Below are 19,352 nucleotides of genomic sequence, written 5' to 3' on the forward strand. Positions count from 1 at the left end.
AGAAGAAAAGACTATGAACTTGAAGATCTAGCATTGGTTACTATCCAGTGTCATCCACGAACATCATCTTTGCAAATCACTTTTACATGAATAACAACCTAACAGATCTCTACCTCTAGATTCTTGGAAGAACTCTCCTTGAGGATAGCTGCCCACCCCATTCAGGACCCATGAAATGGATGAAGGTCAATGATGATAGAGGTCCCTGGGCCTCTGAGATCGGCTGTGGGAAGCTGAGTGGGACCCCTGCTCAGAACGCCACTCTTTCTGTCCACTGTGAACAGTTCCCCCAGCTCCTGTTGTCAGTGGCTTCTCCTTACTCAACCACAGACTTTAAATCTTGGCGCCCAATGCTGGCCAGACCGCCTGCCCTGTTCTTTCTCCAGGCACCCACACTCTGATGACACTAACCTCCTTTGGGGGGTATCCTTTAATAGATTCCATAGTTCCATAAACCCAGGTCGCCTGTCACCTACTCTGGTCCAGGGGACATATATGTTAGGCCTCCAAGAAAAGGCCTGAAGATGATCACTCTTAAGATGATTTTGCACTTCAGTAGCAAATCAAATGGAGAAGGCAATGGCACCCCACTCCAGTACTTTTGCCTGGAAAATCCCATGGATAGAGGAGCCTGGTAGGCTACAGTCCATGGGGTCGTTGAGTCGGACATGACTGAGCGACTTCCCTTTCACTTTTCACTTTCATGCATTGGAGAAGGAAATGGCAACCCACTCCAGTGTTTTTGCCTGGAGAATCCCAGGGATGGGGGAGCCTGGTGGGCTGCCGTCTATGGGGTCGCACAGAGTCAGACACGACTGAAGCGACTTAGCAGCAGCAGCAGCAGCAAATCAAAGAAGTACCAAAACTTCTGCTCTGCCACATGTGTGTCTTTCACTCAGGATAATAGTCATAGGAAGAAAGAAAGTCACAAAATCCTTTCTTTTACAATAATCTGGTCCAAGTTGCTCTAAATTACATCATAAGCTGAGCCAGGTTCTTGAAGGTTACTTTTCTTATCTAATGTCACCCACTGCCACAAAAAAATAACCCAAATTCCAAGAAATAGCTAAATGCTTTACCAAATGGTCTCCATAATCTGTGTGAAGTATGTCAAATCATATACACAATAAAATAATGGTAAGAAGCATACACACTGGCTGCCCTATACCTTTTTGTCTACTTTGATATGGCCTGCCCCAATGACATCTTGCTGCTGCATTGCTTCAGTCGTGTCTGACTCTGTGCGACCCCATAGATGGCAGCCCACCAGACTTCCCGTCCCTGGGATTCTCCAGGCAAGAACACTGGAGTGGGTTGCCATTTCCTTCTCCAATGCACAAAAGTGAAAAGTGAAAGTGAAGTCGCTCAGTTGTGTCCGACTGTAGTGACCCCATGGACTGCAGCTGACCAGGCTCCTCCGATCATGGGATTTTCTAGGCAAAAGTACTGGAGTGGGGTGCCATTGCCTTCTCCTAATGACATCTTAGAGAACACTAATAAAGCAAAACAATTGTCTTTGTGTATATAGAGAGATTAAAAGACTTACTAATCATAAGAAATTGTATTGGGGTGTTGTATATATGTATGTATGACATCGAATATGAAGTAGATCCCAAAATGTATTCCTTTAAAATTAACTTCTTTCATGAACCCTTTCAACCTCAATCAACCCTTTGGAAAATCTCCATCTATTTTCACAACCACAATTATCAAAGTTTGAAAAATCACTTTTATAAAACACATGTATACCTGTGGCGGATTCATTTTGATATTTGGCAAAACTAATACAATTATGTAAAGTTTAAAAATAAAAAAAAAGCATGTCAGTATTTTAAAATGACAATAACCAATGTACAAAAAATCTCCAAGGGTAAACAAATTTCATTTAATGACTTGATGTAGTATCAATATTCCTTTTCACCTATTAGACCATTCTAGCAGTTTCTCTGTCTACCCTGATGCTGGGGGAGAAGGGGATGGCAGAAGATGAGACCATTGGATAGCATCACTGACTCAGTGCACATGAATTTGAGCAGAGTCCTGGAGACAGTAAAGGACAGAGGAGCCTGGTATGCTACAGTTAATGGGACACAAAGAGCCGGACATGACTTAGCGACTCAACAGCAACTGTATCTACACATCTCATAAGTTGCTAATATTAGCATCTCATACCCCAAAGTTCAATTGTGCTGTATAAATTTCTCTGCAACATAATTACTAACAGATATCCTAAGATGATTTGGGGAGGAAACATGCAAAACAGCCTGGAGATACATAAATCCTTTTTGCGTACATTCTCTCAAGGTCAAAATCTAGCACCTAAAAATGGTATCACATTAATTCTCTTCAAGGTCATGATTAGAAAATACAAGTTTGTGGAAAAACAGCAAGATTTGCATGTCACACGAAGTGTGACCAATGACAGGTGCAGCCCTTACATGGCTCATAAGACTAGCAAAAAATGCTGCACAGTGACTACCCATTCCACAAAAAGAAATATTTACTGAAATGGAATGGACAGTGATTCCATATCATGTTGCTAGACCAGGCAAGCCTGACTAAATGAACCCTCCAAACAGGAAAGACGTTTCTACACACTTAATAGGGTGGTATAATTCTAGAGAAATGTAAAATCACAATAGAGGCTAAGGAAATCTACTGGTCACATTCTCATTCTAGAGAAGACGATATTTATCCTGGTGAAGTCACACAGCTTGTAAAGGGCACAGCCCCCAAAAGATGCCCAGTCTTTCAGAGTCTAATTCACTGTTCTTTCCACACTGGTAATATATTTTAGAAATTACATTCTGAGGATAAAATTCAAAACCAAAACAAGAATAAAAACTCCCCACTCAGGGGCTTTGAGGTAAGATCCTTAGTTGAGTCTAAAGGAAAAAAAAAATCATTAGCTTGAGTTAGAAAAGGATAACCCTCCTCTTCCTGCTAACATTCCTTCACATTTTGCTTTTGATCATTGCTAACAGACCTCATTTGTACTGTTTCCTTTAATGTTCCTCTGCCTCATCCCATCTCTCCTTCAACTAAGGAAGATTTGGGGGTTTTCAAATCAAGCCTTAAGCTAGCAAGGGCCAAGTAGATTGATAACTGAGCAGGATGCCTTATTAGTAGAGATTGCAAACACTGAAAAAGCCCCCAACATTCCAGCAAAGATTTCAGTGTTCATTTCTCCTCCAAGTTACTAAGATACCTCTACTTTGTGGCCTAAATTGCTCTCTTGCTAGCTGAAGAATCTCCTCATTAGCATGAAGCTATAAAATATTAACAGAGGAATTATTCTTTCTTTGGAACAAGACACCTTGCACAATTCGCTCAATATATTCCTAACTTATACTTCCTGGTTCATTGAAGAAACTGTCTATCTAAATACCACTGAACAGAAGATGGAGACTCAGCCATGACAATATTAAATAGCCAATAATATATTGAAGAATAGGCTCTGTTTCATCATGATAGTTATTTTTACTGGTTCCCTTGATCATAAACTTACAGGGGCACAATTATTCCCAAAACAGTCAGAAGACTTGCTGAAATATTTACAACGGTTACACAATATTAACAGTCTTGACAGATTGCTTTTATCCTGAGTTGTCCAAATATGCATTTGCTTGTATAAATTATTCCAAATATTATGAAAATAAGACATACCATGCTGCAAACAGTGAAAGTGTTAGTCGCTCAGTTGTGTCTGACTCTTTGCAACCCCATGTTCTGTAGCCCCCCAGGCTCCTCTATCCATGGAATTCTCCTGGTAAGAATACCAGCTGCTGCTGCTGCTACTAAGCTGCTTTAGTCGTGTCCGACTCTGTGCAACCCCACAGACGACAGCCCACCAGGCTCCTCTGTCCCTGGGATTCTCCAGGCAAGAATACTGGAGTGGGTTCCATTTCCTTCTCCAGGAGATCTTCCATATCCAAGGATCAAACCAGGTCTCCTGCATTGCAGGTGGATTCCTTACCATCTGAGCCACAAGGGAAGCCCCTTTTTATATATTCCCAATGCCAAATCCATAAGGAAATATTTTCAGTAACACTGAATTTGTGTTTTCACCCCCATTTTTGTTTGTTTGTTTGTTTGCCTTTCTTGCCTTAGACATAGAAGAGATTCAATGTGGGTCTCAATAAAGACAAGATGTACAAAACAGAATTTGCAAGAACAGATTGAACTTCAATCCAGTATTAACTTGAAGGTTGAAGCTCATCTAATTCTAAAATATTAAGAACATGTTCTGCTCTAGAGTATAAGTTTTTCATAAACATAATCTTTGTTGTTTAGTTGCTGAGTCATGTCTGACTCTGTGTGACCCCGTGGATCATGGCCCACCAGGCTAACCTCTGTCCATGGGATTTCCCAAACAAGCATACTGGAGTGGGTTGCCACTTCCTTCTCCAGGGGATTCTTTAGCTTAGCATTTTTAATAAGGAACAGAAATCTGTCCTGTAATGTACACAAAAGGCCTGGAAATCGAGCCTTCTCTGGGAGATTATATACTAAATTGATTAATAACTTTGTTGTGGCAATAGATTATATTTGAGGCACTAACATACCATGTTAGAAATTTTAATGAACATTATCATAACATTCTTACTTTTTAGTTTCTGTTTTCTATCAGACAATGCTGGTCAGGTCTGTAAACATAGCTGCAGATAATTCTCCTTGAGAGCTAACATCTTCCTTTCTATGAAAACCATGCACAAAAATTCATGAGGCTAGTGTACATTCTTAAGACTTAAATGTACATCCTGGAAATGCAGTGTTTTTTGGAGAGCCTAAACCCTCCCAATTTCAAGATCATACCAGATGCCACACACCAGTCATGAGATTCACCACTTGAAATAGCCAGTGAAAGTCAGCTAATGAAACCCCCACACATGAAGACTCCAGAAACCACGACCCACAGCTCTTCTTCCTTTAAACCCAACACAGGAGGATTCCAAAGAAATACATCAAAGAAAATTCATTGTCATTAAAATTGAGTAAATTAAGTAAGCCATTGTAACTTTCACAGTCCTTCACAAATTACTTTCTTTAAAAAAATAAAAAGTGTACAAGGCACAAAATAAGTCACAGACATTATCCAACTTACCAAGTTGCTCAGCAAGGAAAACTGATGCTGAAAGCTACCACCTGTCCACACATTGTCATCAGCAGAATCCGGTGTAGAGGTCCCAATTCCTGAGCAGGAAACTTCCCATCTTCAGGAAAAAAAGAAAAAGGTCAAACATTGACAATTATCTCAAATATGCATATATATTGCTAATAAATATGTGTATATCTAATATATACATATGTACATATAAATTATATATATTTATCAAGAATTATTCAGTTCAGTCACTCGGTCGTGTCCAACTCTTTGTGACCCCATGGACTGCACGTCAGGCTTCCCTGTCCATCATCAACTCCCAGAGTTTGCTCAAACTCATGTCCATTCAGTGATGCCATCCAACCATCTTGTCCTCTGTCTTCCCCTTCTCCTCCCACCTTCAATCTTTCCCAGCATCAGGGTCTTTTCTAAGGGAGTCAGCTCTTTGCATCAGGTGGCCAAAGTACTGGAGTTTCAGCTTTAGCATCTGTCTTTCAAATGAATATTCAGGACTGATTTCCTTTAGGATTGACTGGTTTGATCTCCTTGCAGTCCAAGGGGCTCTCAACAGTCTTCTCCAATACCACATACAGTGAAAATAATGAAATTTAATAACTGAAAAATTTTATTAAATATCTTTGGGTTTTCTCATAACATCCATGTCTTAATTGATGCTCTCAAACTGTGATGCTGGAGAAGACTCTTGAGAGTTCCTTGGACTCTCAAGAAGATCAAACCAGTCAATTCTAAAGGAAATCTACCCTGAATATTCATTGGTCAGACTGATGCTGAAGATGAAGCCCCAATACTTAGACCACCCTACGCAAAGAGCCAATTCATTGGAAAAGACCCTGATGCTGGGAAAGACTGAGGGCAAAAGGAGAAGGGAGCAACAGAGGATGAGATGGTTGGATGGCATCACCGACTCAATGGACATGAGTTTGAACAAACTCCAGGAGATAGTGAAGGGCAGGGAAGCCTGGTATGCTACAGTCCATGGGGTTGGAAGAGTCTGACACAACTTAGTGACTGAACAACAACAACAAATATTACTAAAACAGCCAGAAGAGACTGTGAATCTCTAATTCTTAAACTTGACACAAATCACACAAACATCCACAGCCTGGAAAATCTCCACATATGTAAATGTAAATAAAGATGCTAGAAGAATAGCAGGTATGATTCAAAGGAGACACCAGCTGCCACAGAGAGGGTGGATCTAAGCAGACACAGCCATAGGGACAACTCGAATCCTTGCATTAAAGAAAAAGAAACATTTTAACAGGTTTTTAAAAGCATTTGAGGTCAATTGAAACTGCGTTATTTTCTCCATTTTGTTAATAAAATGTACTGTCCTTTTAAAGGAATTATTTATTCTCAGACAGCTTTAAAATTTGAGGGGAAAACTCCAAGATAAGTATTACAGGATTGTGTACATGTTGTATATCAAGAAAGATTATCTCCCTCTGTGACTACAGAGATGAATGCTACTGTATTTCTTTTTGGCACTGTTTTGGGTATTTATTAATCCTTAATAAAATATTAATCACAAGGAAAATAGAGGTTTGGGTCAGAAGAAGTTTTATTTTGTGCACCATACCGAGAAGACTGGACTCATAACACAAACAGTTTGACACAACATTGATGAGACTCTAGTGAGTTGAATTCTTATTTTACTGAACTAAACAAAGGCAGTTCAAAAGAAATTTTGACTCTGGTTAGCCTAAGTAATCCCTGAGAAATTCGCTTTTATTAATGACAGCAACATCTTTCAAAGGGCACTCTACTGTCAATTTTATTTACCCTTCATTTAAGGTTAGAGATAAATCTGATAACAATACTTCTTCTTAATTATTAAGCCTGTTCAAATACTTGACATGAAGTAATGCTTTAGGATATTATAGTTAAACTTTGTGAAGTGTGGAAAATTGAAAGAGTGCATTTAGTATTGTTATTGGTGTTTTCAATTTCACATGATGAGTAAGAATGCAAGCCTTAGAACAAGCTGCCTTGATTCCAACTCTGACCCTCTAGCTTATCAGTAATAAGAGTTAAGGCAAGTTAACATTTTCACACATGAGTTTCCTTACCTGGAAGTTAAGGATGATAATAAATTAGTGCAGAATTATCTCTCTGAGACCAAATATATGTTAACTACATGGAACTGAACTATGTATATAACAAATACTGCATAAGAGAGGGTTGTTATTATTCATATTAATATTCTGAATACCCAAGGACCACATTTACGCCAGGAATTTTTTTAGGTGGAAAAAGCATTAAACAAAGTTCACACATCCCTGTCATGGTGAAACTTATATTTTAATAAGGCAGATAACCAATAAGCACTAGAAATAGAAAAACAAATGACCCTTAGACAAAAAGCACTAAGGAGAGAAATAAAGCATTACAGAGAATACGAAAACAACAGGATGGGAAAGACTAGCGATCTCTTCAAGAAAATTAGAGATACCAAGGGAACATTTCATGCAAAGATGGGCTCGATAAAGGACAGAAATGGTACAGACCTAACAGAAGCAGAAGATATTAACAAGAGGTGGCAAGAATACACAGAACTGTACAAAAAAGACCTTCATGACCCAGATAACCACGAAGGTGTGATCACTCACTTAGAGCCAGACATCCTGGAATGTGAAGTCAAGTGGGCCTTATGAAGCATCACTACAAACAAAGCGAGTGGAGGTGATGGAATTCCAGTTGAGCTATTTCAAATCCTAAAAGATGATGCTGTGAAAGTGCTCCACTCAATATGCCAACAAATTTGGAAAACTCAGCAGTGGCCACAGGACTGGAAAAGGTCAATTTTCATTCCAGTCTCAAAGAAAGGCAATGCCAAAGAATGCTCAAACTTCCACACAATTTCCTCATCCCACATGCTAGCAAAGTAATACTCAAAATCCTCCAAGTCAGGCTTCAACAGTACATGAACCGTGATCTTTCAGATGTTCCAGCTGGATTTAGAAAAGGCAGAGGAACCAGAGATCAAATTGCCAACATCCACTGGATCATCGAAAAGCAAGAGATCAGCAGAGATCAGCTCAGTCATGTCCAACTCTTTGCGACCCCATGGACTGCAGCATGCCAGGCCTCCCTGCCCATCATCAACTCTAGGAGCCTACTCAAACTCATGTCCACCAAGTCAGTGATCAGAGCTGATCTCTGCTCAGAGTCATGCAGAGACACAACTGCAGCAAAATATCTACTTCTTCTTTATTGACTATGCCAAAGTCTTTGACTTCATGGATCACAACAAACTGTGAAAAATTCTTCAAGAGATGGGAATACCAGACCACCTGACCTGCCTCCTGAGAAATCTGTTTACAGGTCAAGAAGCAACAGTTAGAACTGGACATGTTAGAACTGGTTAGAACCAGTTAGAACTGGTTGCAAATCGGGAAAGGAGTACATCAAGGCTGTATATTATCACCCTGTGTATTTAATTATATGCAGAGTACATCATGTGAAATGCCGAGCTGGATGAAACACAGGCTGGAATCAAGATTGCCAGGAGAAATATCAATAACCTCAGATATGCAGATAACATCACCCTTATGGCAGAAAGCAAAGAAGAACTAAAGATTCTCTTGATGAAAGTGAAAGAGGAGAGTGAAAAAGTTGGTTTAAAGTTCAACATTCAGAAAACTAATATCATGGCATCCAGTCCCATCACTTCATGGCAAATAGATGGGAAAACAATGGAAACAGTGAGAGACTTTATTTTGGGGGCTCCAAAATCACTGCAGATGGTGACTGCAGCCATGAAATTAAAAGATGCATGCTCCTTGGAAGAAAAGCTATGACCAACCTAGACAGCATATTAAAAAGCAGAGACATTACTTTGCCAACAAAGGTCCATCTTGTCAAAACTATGGTTTCTCCAGTAGTCATGCATGGATGTGAGAGTTGGACTATAAAGAAAGCTGAGCACCGAAGAATTGATGCTTTTGAACTGTGGTGTTTGAGAAGACTCTTGAGAGTCCCTTGGACTGCAAGGAGATCCAACCAGTCCATCCTAAAGGAAATCAGTCCTGAATATTGATTGGAAGGACTGATGCTGAAGCTGAAACACCAATTCTTTGGCCACCTGATGCGAAGAACCGAGTCATTGGAAAAGACCCTGATGCTGGGAAATATTGAAGGCAGGGGGAGAAGGGGACGACAGAGAATGAGATGGTTGGATGGCATCGTTGACTTGGTGGACATGAGTTTGAGTAGGCTCCCGGAGTTGGTGATGGACAGGGAGGCCTAGCATGCTGCAGTCCATGGGGTTGCAAAGAGCCAGACACGACTAAGTGACTGAACTGAACTGAGAATAGGAAATGTGATAAGGTGGTGACGTTTTAGAAAGGCCGGGATGGAGGTCGGGGTGGGGGTAGGGGGGAGGTGGTTGGGCTAAGTATTAAACATTTTTCTCGCAGTTTTAAAATACCCCATTCTTTCTGAGTGGTACTGGGTCCCACTGGACCTGGGACTTAAGAGTTGAAATCTGCTCGGCGGGCTCGCTCCTTGCAAGACTCTCCAGTAGAGGGAGCTAGAGACAAACTATGATGGGAAGCGTGAAGGGTCCTACTTCCTGCTCATTTCCGGCTGACCTCCTGGTTCCAGCCACTTTGCTCAGCATTAGACTCACTTTGCTCCAGCATTCCCATTCCCTCTCAAGCAGTTGAAGCCCATTTTTATGGACTTCAGAGTCAGTCTTCTCACGTCCCTACGAGCCCAGAGAAACAGCTGCACTGCTGGCTGGTAACTTCTCTAGTGCCTGAGCCCATATCACTCCCTCCAAGCTCAGAGAGCCCACCCAGTGGAACACATCCTCCTGAGTTTTGCAAGCCTCACTCCCAGCTTCTCAACTGTAATCTTGGCAGTCGTTTCCTCATTTCTCCAAGGGATGGCAGCTGTTTCTTGCAGTGGCGATTTCTGATACCTTCATGTTCTCACTGCCCCATTTCCAGTTGTCTGGTTCACAAATCTCCGTGCTTAGCTAATAGCTTTTCCATGAAATTTTCTCTTTTAAATTCTGATGTGAGTTCTCTCTCCTGGAAAGAATGTGATCATAAGATGGAGAGCAAAGGCTTCACTAAGTTAAGGTTTCAAAGAAGTGAGGGAGTGAGCCACACAGCTTTTGGGGAAAACAGCATGGTGGACAGGATCCAGTGCAAAGGCCCTGGGGTCCGTCTGGTACCTGCGAGGAATCGCCAGAGAGCCTTGTTCAGGACAGTGAGCAAGGGTGGAACAGGGGAAGCTGAGCGGTTACCAGGGGCCAGATACAGAATGCCTCACAAATAGGGTGACCAGGACTTACCCTAGGTGCTGGACACTTTAGAAGATGAAAGTATGCTGTAAATAATCATGCTGAAATAACAGGCATTGATGGGGAATGTTCTGGGCATATTGATTTGAATGACCTTCCTATGTGTGATTCATTGCCAGGACTGCGGTTTTTTATTTGAAGTGAGGTACAAAGCTATTTGACAGTGTTGCATAGAGACATGACTTGCTCTGATCTGCATTTTAACTGCTCCCAAGAGAAAAAGAGATATGTATTTTCTACAAAACAGTGTTTCCCAACTCAGTATGAATTATTTAACTACAGTCTACAATAAATGTGGTAAAACATACATGGGTTTTTGAGTAAATTCAATATAAAGGAAAACACACATGTACCAATACATTTACCATGAAATCCAAATGTTATCAATAATTATTGAAGTAAACTCTGGTTTTCTTTTCTATTTTCAGGAAAATCATTTAGAGTTTTGAAATGTTGAAGTTTATTATGTGAAAAATCCTTAGGCCCTTTGTCTGTTCCAGATTTTCCCCTCTGTTCTTGAAATAGTATAAAGGATGAAATTAGCTTATCTTTATTTCCAACTAATACTCATCACAGGAAAAAGTAAAGGTTAGGAGGAAAAAAACTGTGGTTAAGAATTAACAAGGCTGGAATTTGAGCTGCTGCTAAGTCACTTCAGTCGTGTCCGACTCTGTTCGACCCCATAGACGGCAGCCCACCAGGCTCCCCCGTCCCTGGGATTCTCCAGGCAAGAACACTGGAGTGGGTTGCCATTTCCTTCTCCAGTGCATGAAAGTGAAAAGTGAAAGTGAAGTCGCTCAGTCGTGTCTGACTCTTAGCGACCCCATGGACTGCAGCCCACCAGGCTCCTCCATCCATGGGATTTTCCAGGCAAGAGTACTGGAGTGGGGTGCCAGAATTTTGTATTAAACATCCTTTCTGGCTAATTTTATGACCTTTTACCTTCATTTTAAACATTAAAGATAAAATTCAAAGAAAGGTACATGTTGGTTTAATTTGTTGTTGAGGGAAAATTGGAATATTTTTAAATGAGAAAAATAATTCCTTTGAAAATAAAACTTCAGTAATCTTAATGCTTTTCCTCTGCCAGGAAAGCCCTAATTGTACTTAAAGCCATTTATTTTCTCTAACATTCCCACATGTGACAAGAACAGGAAGACTGGAAGCTTCATTTAGCAGAACCCACTGTCGACTGGGATCCGGCTTGATTCTACCATTGAGATGCACTTAGACAAATGGCTCATTACATATGAATATCAGACTTCCGCACTGCACAGAAGAAATAATCACGCCTTGCCTGGGTTATTCTGTGTCCTATCCAGGCTAATAAGAACCTCAATTCTGTTCTCTAGATCATATATATTGAATAAAAGAGCTTTAACCTACCCAAAGTAATAAAAACATTTCAACTCCTGTCTTACTTCTGGAGACAGTGAAAAATCAATCTCAAAGAAATGGAACATGTGTATCAAGTTCAGTCTATGTTTCAAGCAATAGCCTTCATATCTCCCTAGAAACAGGATCCATGACAAAAATAAAAGAATACAGAACTAAGCAAGACAGTGAAGATGAAAAATCATCAGCTAGAATTTCTCTTGTCTGAAATATATTCAGTTAGTTTGTGAATTAAATGCTACTTCTCTTTTCTAAATTATATATTATTTTCCTAGATGCCATATATTGTTATATGAAACAAAATCTGTGCTAAGTTAAACAGCAGAACAGTTAAATATGTATTATTTTCCTAGAAACCATATATTCTGTTATACGAAACAAAATCTAAGCTAATTTAAAAAGCAGAACAGTTAAATAGTTGAATTTGAGAGGAAGGTCTACTTGCTTATTTTGAAGCAAATTTTCAATAGAGATGTATTTTTTTTCTAAAATCTATACACAATTTATGAAAACTTTCACACTGAAGGAACGGAAGCATTTTCGTGTTGATAATAGAGTCTGTGCATCCGAAACAGATTCTCCTCATCTTTCTTCGATGCTGAAAATGTCTGATGGCTCTCTACTGACAGCTAAGTGATATTCCAACACCTCCTGCAATCCTGAAGGATCATCAACCATATGACCCAATGGTTTAATCATCTAAATAAAACCCAAACGTTTTATTCAGCACCACGAGTATTTCTCTTTAACCAGAGTGGACGTCTTCCTATTGTCTGAAGAGGTACTCAAATTCTGCACACTTCTTATCAGACTGATCGCCACACGTAACATGTTTCACTCTTCTTTTCTGGGAACACTGCCAGGAGCTGCAGGTGCACCAGTGGCCAGCAGCACGTTCAGATTATTTTGTCTGAAACAGAGGGCTACTGTGTCCAACGGAGGGTATGGCTTTACTTCAGAATTCCAGGGGAGTGTGCGGTGACTCACACACTGAGGAATGTCACAGGGATCTCCAGGGCCTCCCCAATCACACAGCCTTCTCTCTAAACACCTTCAATCACAGCTTGAACTGGATATCGTATTCATTCTCCCTCTTTCTTGCTTCAGGCCCTATGTGAAACTTCAAAGCCTCTGATAGTCCAATAAAAGTTTCACACAACTATTCTTTTTTTTTCCTTTGCAGAGAGAGACACTTTATCCTAGCATCATTACAGGCAAGGCAATTGATCACTTCAGTTCCGTTGCTCAGTCCTGAACAACTCTTTGTGACCCCATGGACTGCAGCATGCCAGGCTGCCCTTTCCATCACCAACTCCCGGAGCTTACTCAAACTCATGTCCATTGAGTCGGTGATGCCATCCAACCATCTCATCCTCTGTCATCCCCTTCTCCTCCCACCTTCAATCTTTCCAGGCATCAGAGTCTTTTCAAATGAGTCAGCTCTTCTCATCAGGTGGCCAAAGAATTGGCGTTTCAGCCTCAGCATCAGTCCTTCCAAAGAATATTCAGGACTGATTTCCTTTAGGATGGACTGCTTGGATCTCCTTGCTGTCCAAGGGATGCTCAAGAGTCTTCTTTAACACCACAGTTTAAAAACATCAATTCTTCGGTGCTCAGCTTTTTTTATACTCCAACTCTCACATCCATACATGACTACTGGAGAAACCATAGCTTTGACTAGATGGACCTTTGTTGACAAAGTAATATCTCTGCTTTTCAATATGCTATCCAGATTGGTCATAACTTTTCTTCCAAGGAGTAAGCATCTTTTAATTTCATGGCTGCAGTCACCATTTGTAGTGATTTTGGAACCCCAAAAAATAAAGTCTCTGTTTCCACTGTTTCCCCATCTATTTGCCATGAAGTGAAGGGACCAGATGCCATGATCTTTTTTTTCTGAATGTTGAGCTTTAAGCCAACTTTTTCACTCTCCTCTTTCACTTTCATCAAGAGGCTTTTTAATTCTTCTTCACTTTCTGCTATAAGGGTGGTGTCATTTGCATATCTGAGGTTATTGATATTTCTCCTGGCAATCTATATTCCAGCTTCTGCTTCATCCAGCCCAGCGTTTCTCATGATGTACTCTGCATATTAGTTAAATAAGCATGGTGATAATATACAGCCTTGACGTTTTCCTTTTCCTATTTGGAACCAGTATGTTGTTCCATGTCCAGTTCTAACTGTTGCTTTCTGACCTGCATGCAAATTTCTCAAGAGGCAGGTCAGGTGGTCTAGTACTCCCATCTTTTTCAGAATTTCCCACACTTTGTTTAAATCAACACAGTCAAAGGCTTTGGCATAGTCAATAAATCAGAAATAGATGTTTTCCTGGAACTCTCTTGTTTTTTCGATAATCCAGCAGATGTTGGAAATTTGATCTCTGGTTTCTCTGCCTTTTCTAAAACCAGCTTGGACATCTGGGAGTTCACGGTTCACATATTGCTGAAGCCTGGCTTGGAGAATTTTGAGCATTACTTTACTAGCATGTGAGATGAGTGCAATTGTGCAGTAGTTTGAACATTCTTTGGCACTGCCTTTCTTAGGGACTGGAATGAAAACTGACATTTTCCAATCTCTTGCCCAGTGGTGAGTTTTCCAAATTTGCTGGCATATTGAGTGCAGCACTTTCACAGCATCATCTTTCAGGATTTGAAATAGCTCAACTGAAATTCCATCACCTCCACTAGCTTTATTCATAGTGATGCTTCCTAAGGTCCACTTGAGTTCGCATTCCAGAATGTCTGGCTCTAGGTGAGTGATCACACCATTGTGATCATCTGGGTCATGAAGATCTTTTTTGTACAGTTCTTCTATGTATTCTTGCCACCTCTTCTTAATATCTTCTGCTTCCATTAGGTCCATACCATTTCTGTCCTTTATCGAGCCCATCTTTGCATGAAATGTTCCCTTGGTATCTCTAATTTTCTTGAAGAGATCTCTAGTCTTTCCCATTCTGTTGTTTTCCTCTATTGCTTTGCACTGATCACTAAAGAAGGCTTTCTTAACTCTCCTTGCTGTTCTTTGGAACTCTGCATTCAAATGGGTATATCTTTCCTTTTCTCCTTTGTTTTTTGCTTCTCTTCTTTTCACAGCTATTTGTAAGGCCTCCTCAGACAGCCATTTTGCTTTTTTACATTTCTTCTTCTTGGGGATGGTCTTGACTCCTGCCTCCTATACAGTGTCACAAACTGCCATCAATAGTTCATCAGGCACTCTATCTATCAGATCTAGGCCCTTAAATCTATTTGTCACTTCCACTGTATAATCATAAGGGATTTGATTTAGGTCATACCTGAATGGTCTAGTGGTTTTCCCTACTTTCTTCAATTTAAGTCTGTATTTGGCAATAAGGAGTTCATGATCTGAGCCACAGTCAGCTCCCGGTCTTGTTTTTGCTGACTGTATAGAGCTTCTCCATCTTTAGCTGCAAAGAATATTATCAATCTGATTTTGGTGTTGGCCATCTGGTGATGTCCATGTGTAGAGTCTTCTCTTGTGTTGTTGGAAGAGGGTGTTTGCTATGACTAGTGCATTCTCTTGGCAAAACTCTATGAGCCTTTGTCCTGTTTCAATCTGTACTCCAAGGCCAAATTTGCCTGTTACTCCAGGTATTTCTTGACTTCCTACTTTTGCATCCCAGTTCCCTATAATGAAAAGGACATCTTTTGGGGGTCTTAGTTCTAAAAGGTCTTGTAGGTCTTCATAGAACTGACAAACTTCAGCTTCTTCAGCGTTACTGGTTGGGGCATAGACTTGGATTACTGTGATATTGAATAGTTTGCCTTGGAAACAAACAGAGATCATTCTGTCGTTTTTGGGATTGCATCCAAGTACTGCATTTTGGACTCTTTTGTTGACCATGATGGCTACTCCAATTCTTCAAAGGGATTCTTGCCCACAGTAGTATATGTAATGGTCACCTGAATTAAATTCACTGATTCCAGTCCATTTTACTTCACTGATTCCTAAAATGTTGACATTCACTCTTGCCATCTCCTGTTTGACCAGTTCCAATTTGCCTTGATTCATGGACCTAACATTCCAGGTTCCTATGCAATATTGTTCTTTACAGCACTGGACTTCTACCTCCACCACCAGTCACATCCACAACTGGGTGCTGTTTTTGCTTTGGCTCCATCTCCATTCTCTCTGGAGTTATTTTTCCACTGATCTCCAGTAGCATATTGGGCATCTATCAACCCGGGGAGTTCATCTTCCAGTGCCCTATCTTTTTGCCTTTTCATACTGTTCATGAGGTTCTCAAGGCAAGAATATTGAAGTGGTTTGCCATTCCCTTCTCCAGTGTGAACAGTATGAACTGATCATCAGAGGGTAAACCCCAATCAGGCTGTGAGCAGATAAAGGAGCATGGTGAATTGTACTAAAGTACAGAAAGACGACCACCCTAAAGTGCAAACACAGACTGCAATGCACATCACCAAAAAAAAAAAAGAAGAAGAAGAAAGAAAAGCAAAGAAAATCAAGCAGTCACATTTGTATTTGTTTAAACTGTCAGCTTGTAAGTGGAAGAACATCAAAAATAGCAGAGAGTCTGCCCAATTAGCTGTGTAATACTTGACTCTTTAGCTGTTCATTCCCTGTGTGATCCAGCCTTCCTGTTTGATAAATCTTAAGAATTTCACATTTTCATCCTTCAGGATACCTTTAATATTTTCTTTCTATATCATTTTTAACTTCTTGGACACACCAGCATAATACTTAGCTAATATTCATTGGCTATGTGTGTTAAGACCAAAAACTTTTCCTTCCTAAGGTTTAAAATCTGAGTAAAAAAGAACAAACTGAACACCAGAATCTTAATAAAAGTCAAATAGTGGAGCCAGTGTGCATTTAGAAAAGCACTCTTACCCTGCCTTAGCATTCTCTTTCAGTAAATACTAACATTTAACAAGTTATCAAAATATTTAACCCAGTTACCAAATTAACAGTGTCATTCCAATAGTCACTCTTCAGCATATAGTACATGCTGGAAAGATGAACTTCACATTTGATTAAGCAGATTTGAAAAGCGGTTTGCATGAAAGTATGCTTCTCACTTAACAGCAGTTTAAGCTCAGAAAAAATGAATATAGACTCCTTGCAACTGCTGTGGAATAGAAAATAGGCAGAGGCTCAGGAAAAAAGGAAGAGAGGGCTGCAGAAGTGCAAAGTGGGTGGGGAGGAGAGGACAAGGAAGGGCTGGGAACAGAAAGAAAGGAGGCGGCAAGTGTCAACAGCTGGAAAAGTCCCTCTCATGGACATACTCTGAAGTGAAACATGTGCGGCCTCCAAAATCCAGAGTTCTCAACTGCTCATCTCTGTCTTCCTAGCAGGAGTTGCACGGTGCAGTTACTTCCTCTTTATCTTGGAGGGGAACGTCCCAGCATGACGGAGACCCTGTCACGTCTACTCTACATTTGATTGATATGGCATTCTGCTGAATGTCCCCGGAGTTCACGCCTACTTCTTGGGACATGTGCTTTGACAGAAGGTTTCGAATCCTTGTAACTTCCTGATCACCAGGTCTAATCAGCATAATGTCATCCAGAGAGTCAACCAGCATGACGTCCTTTAGAGCGTCAACCTGACCGAGGTCCCTGTGTACCACAGGATGAAAGGCAGCAGGACAAGGAGCACAGCTCTGGGGCAACGGGGAATGTGTGCTGCTGCGCTCACTGCTCAGAGGCAAACTCTTCTTAATCCTCCCCGATAATGGTTAGCAACAAGAAAGCAGCTGCCAGATAAAAGGCCACATACAGAGTGCCAGCAGCTGTGTTGATGCGTTCTGTTAAAACACCAGCACGTCTGACACGGCATCTGTGATGTGGCTACCACAATGATGAGAGCAGCGGTCTGCCGTGGGGCCTCCCTGTGCTTCCTCGCCCATGCTGGGCATGCCCAGAGGGCATGGTCCTGACCATCTTCCCCCTGGAAGATGGTTTCTAGGGCTTGGGGTTCTGGTGAGCAACCTTGAGGAAGGGGGTAATGTCTCCCTCTGGACATTATGGTCCCCCAACTCTGAGCTCCTCAGCTGTGATGCAAATTTCTTGCTCCTGTAGAGCACAGTCAAGTGATGGTTTCTTTGGCTGCTGCTGATATATCCATTGTTATATATACACAACAGCTTGAGTTCCCTTATCCTTTCTCTAATTCTACACAAAGGAAATTCTGACATCTTTACTTTGTTAGGTTAGGCACAGCTGTGTCTGGATTTCAGGAGATACCCTTGCACAATGCTGAATCCTACATCATGGGTCAGTGTCCCAGTGTTAATAATGGGGTAAAGTTGCTTTGGGCTTCCCTGGTGGCTCAGTGGTAAAGAATCCACCTGCCAATGCAGGAGATGCAAGTTCGATCCCTGGGTTTGTAAGATCCTCTGGAGAAGGAAATGGCAACCCACTCCAGTATTCTTGCCTAGAGAATCCCATAGACAGAGGAGCCTTGCAAGCTACAGTCCATGCAGTTGCAAAAGAGCTAAACACAAGTTAGCAACTAAATAACAGAAATAGTTGTTTTACAATGTTATGTTAGTTTCTGTAGGAAGTGAATCAGTTATTTGTATATATATATCTTCTCCCTCTTGGACTACAACCCTCCCACACTCTCCCAATGACATATATACACTATTGATACTATGTGCAAAATAAATACCTAATGAGAATCTACTATAGAACATAGGAAACTCTACTCAGTGTTCCGATGACCTAAATGGGAAGAAAACTCCAAAAGAGAGGGAATAAATATGTACACGTATAGCTAATTATCTGCTAAACAGTAGAACCTAATACATTGTAAAGCAACTATACTCCAATAAAATTTTTTTTTAAATAAAAATAAATAAAGATGATATGGTACATATATACAATGGAATATTACTAAGTCATAAAGAAGAATGAAATACCATTTGCAGCCACATGCATGAACTTAAAGCTTATCATACTAAGTTTAGTATGTCAAAGATATCAATAAATATCATATGCTATCACTTATATGTGAAACCTAATTTTTTTAAAAGATACAAATGAACTTATTTACAAAACAGAAAAAAACTTATAAACATTGAAAACAGCCTTATGGTTACTGAAGAAGAAACATGAGGCGGGGTGGGGGTGGGGTGGGGGGGACAAATCAGAAGCTTGGGATTAACATACATATACTACTATACATAAGCTAGGTAACCAACAAAGATCTACTGTATAGCACAGGGAACTCTAGTCAGTATTCTGTGATAACCTATATGAGAAGTGACTCTTAAAAAGAATAAAGGTGTATACACACACACACACACACACATGTAAAACAGTCACCGCACTGTACACCTGAAACACAACACTGTAAATTAATTACAATCCAATAAAATTAAAATATTCTTTAAAAAACTCCCATATACCACAGGAATAATAAATCTCAGATTGAATAAAATTATAAAGTCATACAAATCCTCTTAATCAGATATGTATCTAAAAGATAGTTGTCCAAAAAGTTTAAAAGGACGGAAATAATGTACAAATATTTAACACA

The 19,352-nt window shown here is 40.4% G+C and overlaps 1 protein-coding gene across 40 annotated transcripts in view; it reads right to left on the reverse strand.

Annotated features, from left to right (window-relative positions):
- Positions 1-19,352, reverse strand: part of LOC147345871 (uncharacterized) — a 314,184-nt gene that overhangs the window by 144,554 nt on the left and 150,278 nt on the right. For all 40 annotated transcript variants that reach the window (XR_015153392.1, XM_086372142.1, XM_086372176.1 and 37 more), the window contains one exon: positions 5,105-5,213. Coding sequence is in view for 39 of the 40 variants with exons in the window: in XM_086372142.1 (XP_086228268.1) it covers positions 5,105-5,213 (109 nt within the window). In the remaining variant the exon portion in view is untranslated. The remainder of the gene's footprint in view (positions 1-5,104; positions 5,214-19,352) is intronic.

Source organism: Bos grunniens, chromosome 24 (genome assembly GCF_055505025.1).
Source record: "Bos grunniens cultivar Pamir isolate PY7600 chromosome 24, Bosgru_T2T1.0, whole genome shotgun sequence".
Taxonomy (NCBI): domain Eukaryota; kingdom Metazoa; phylum Chordata; class Mammalia; order Artiodactyla; family Bovidae; genus Bos; species Bos grunniens.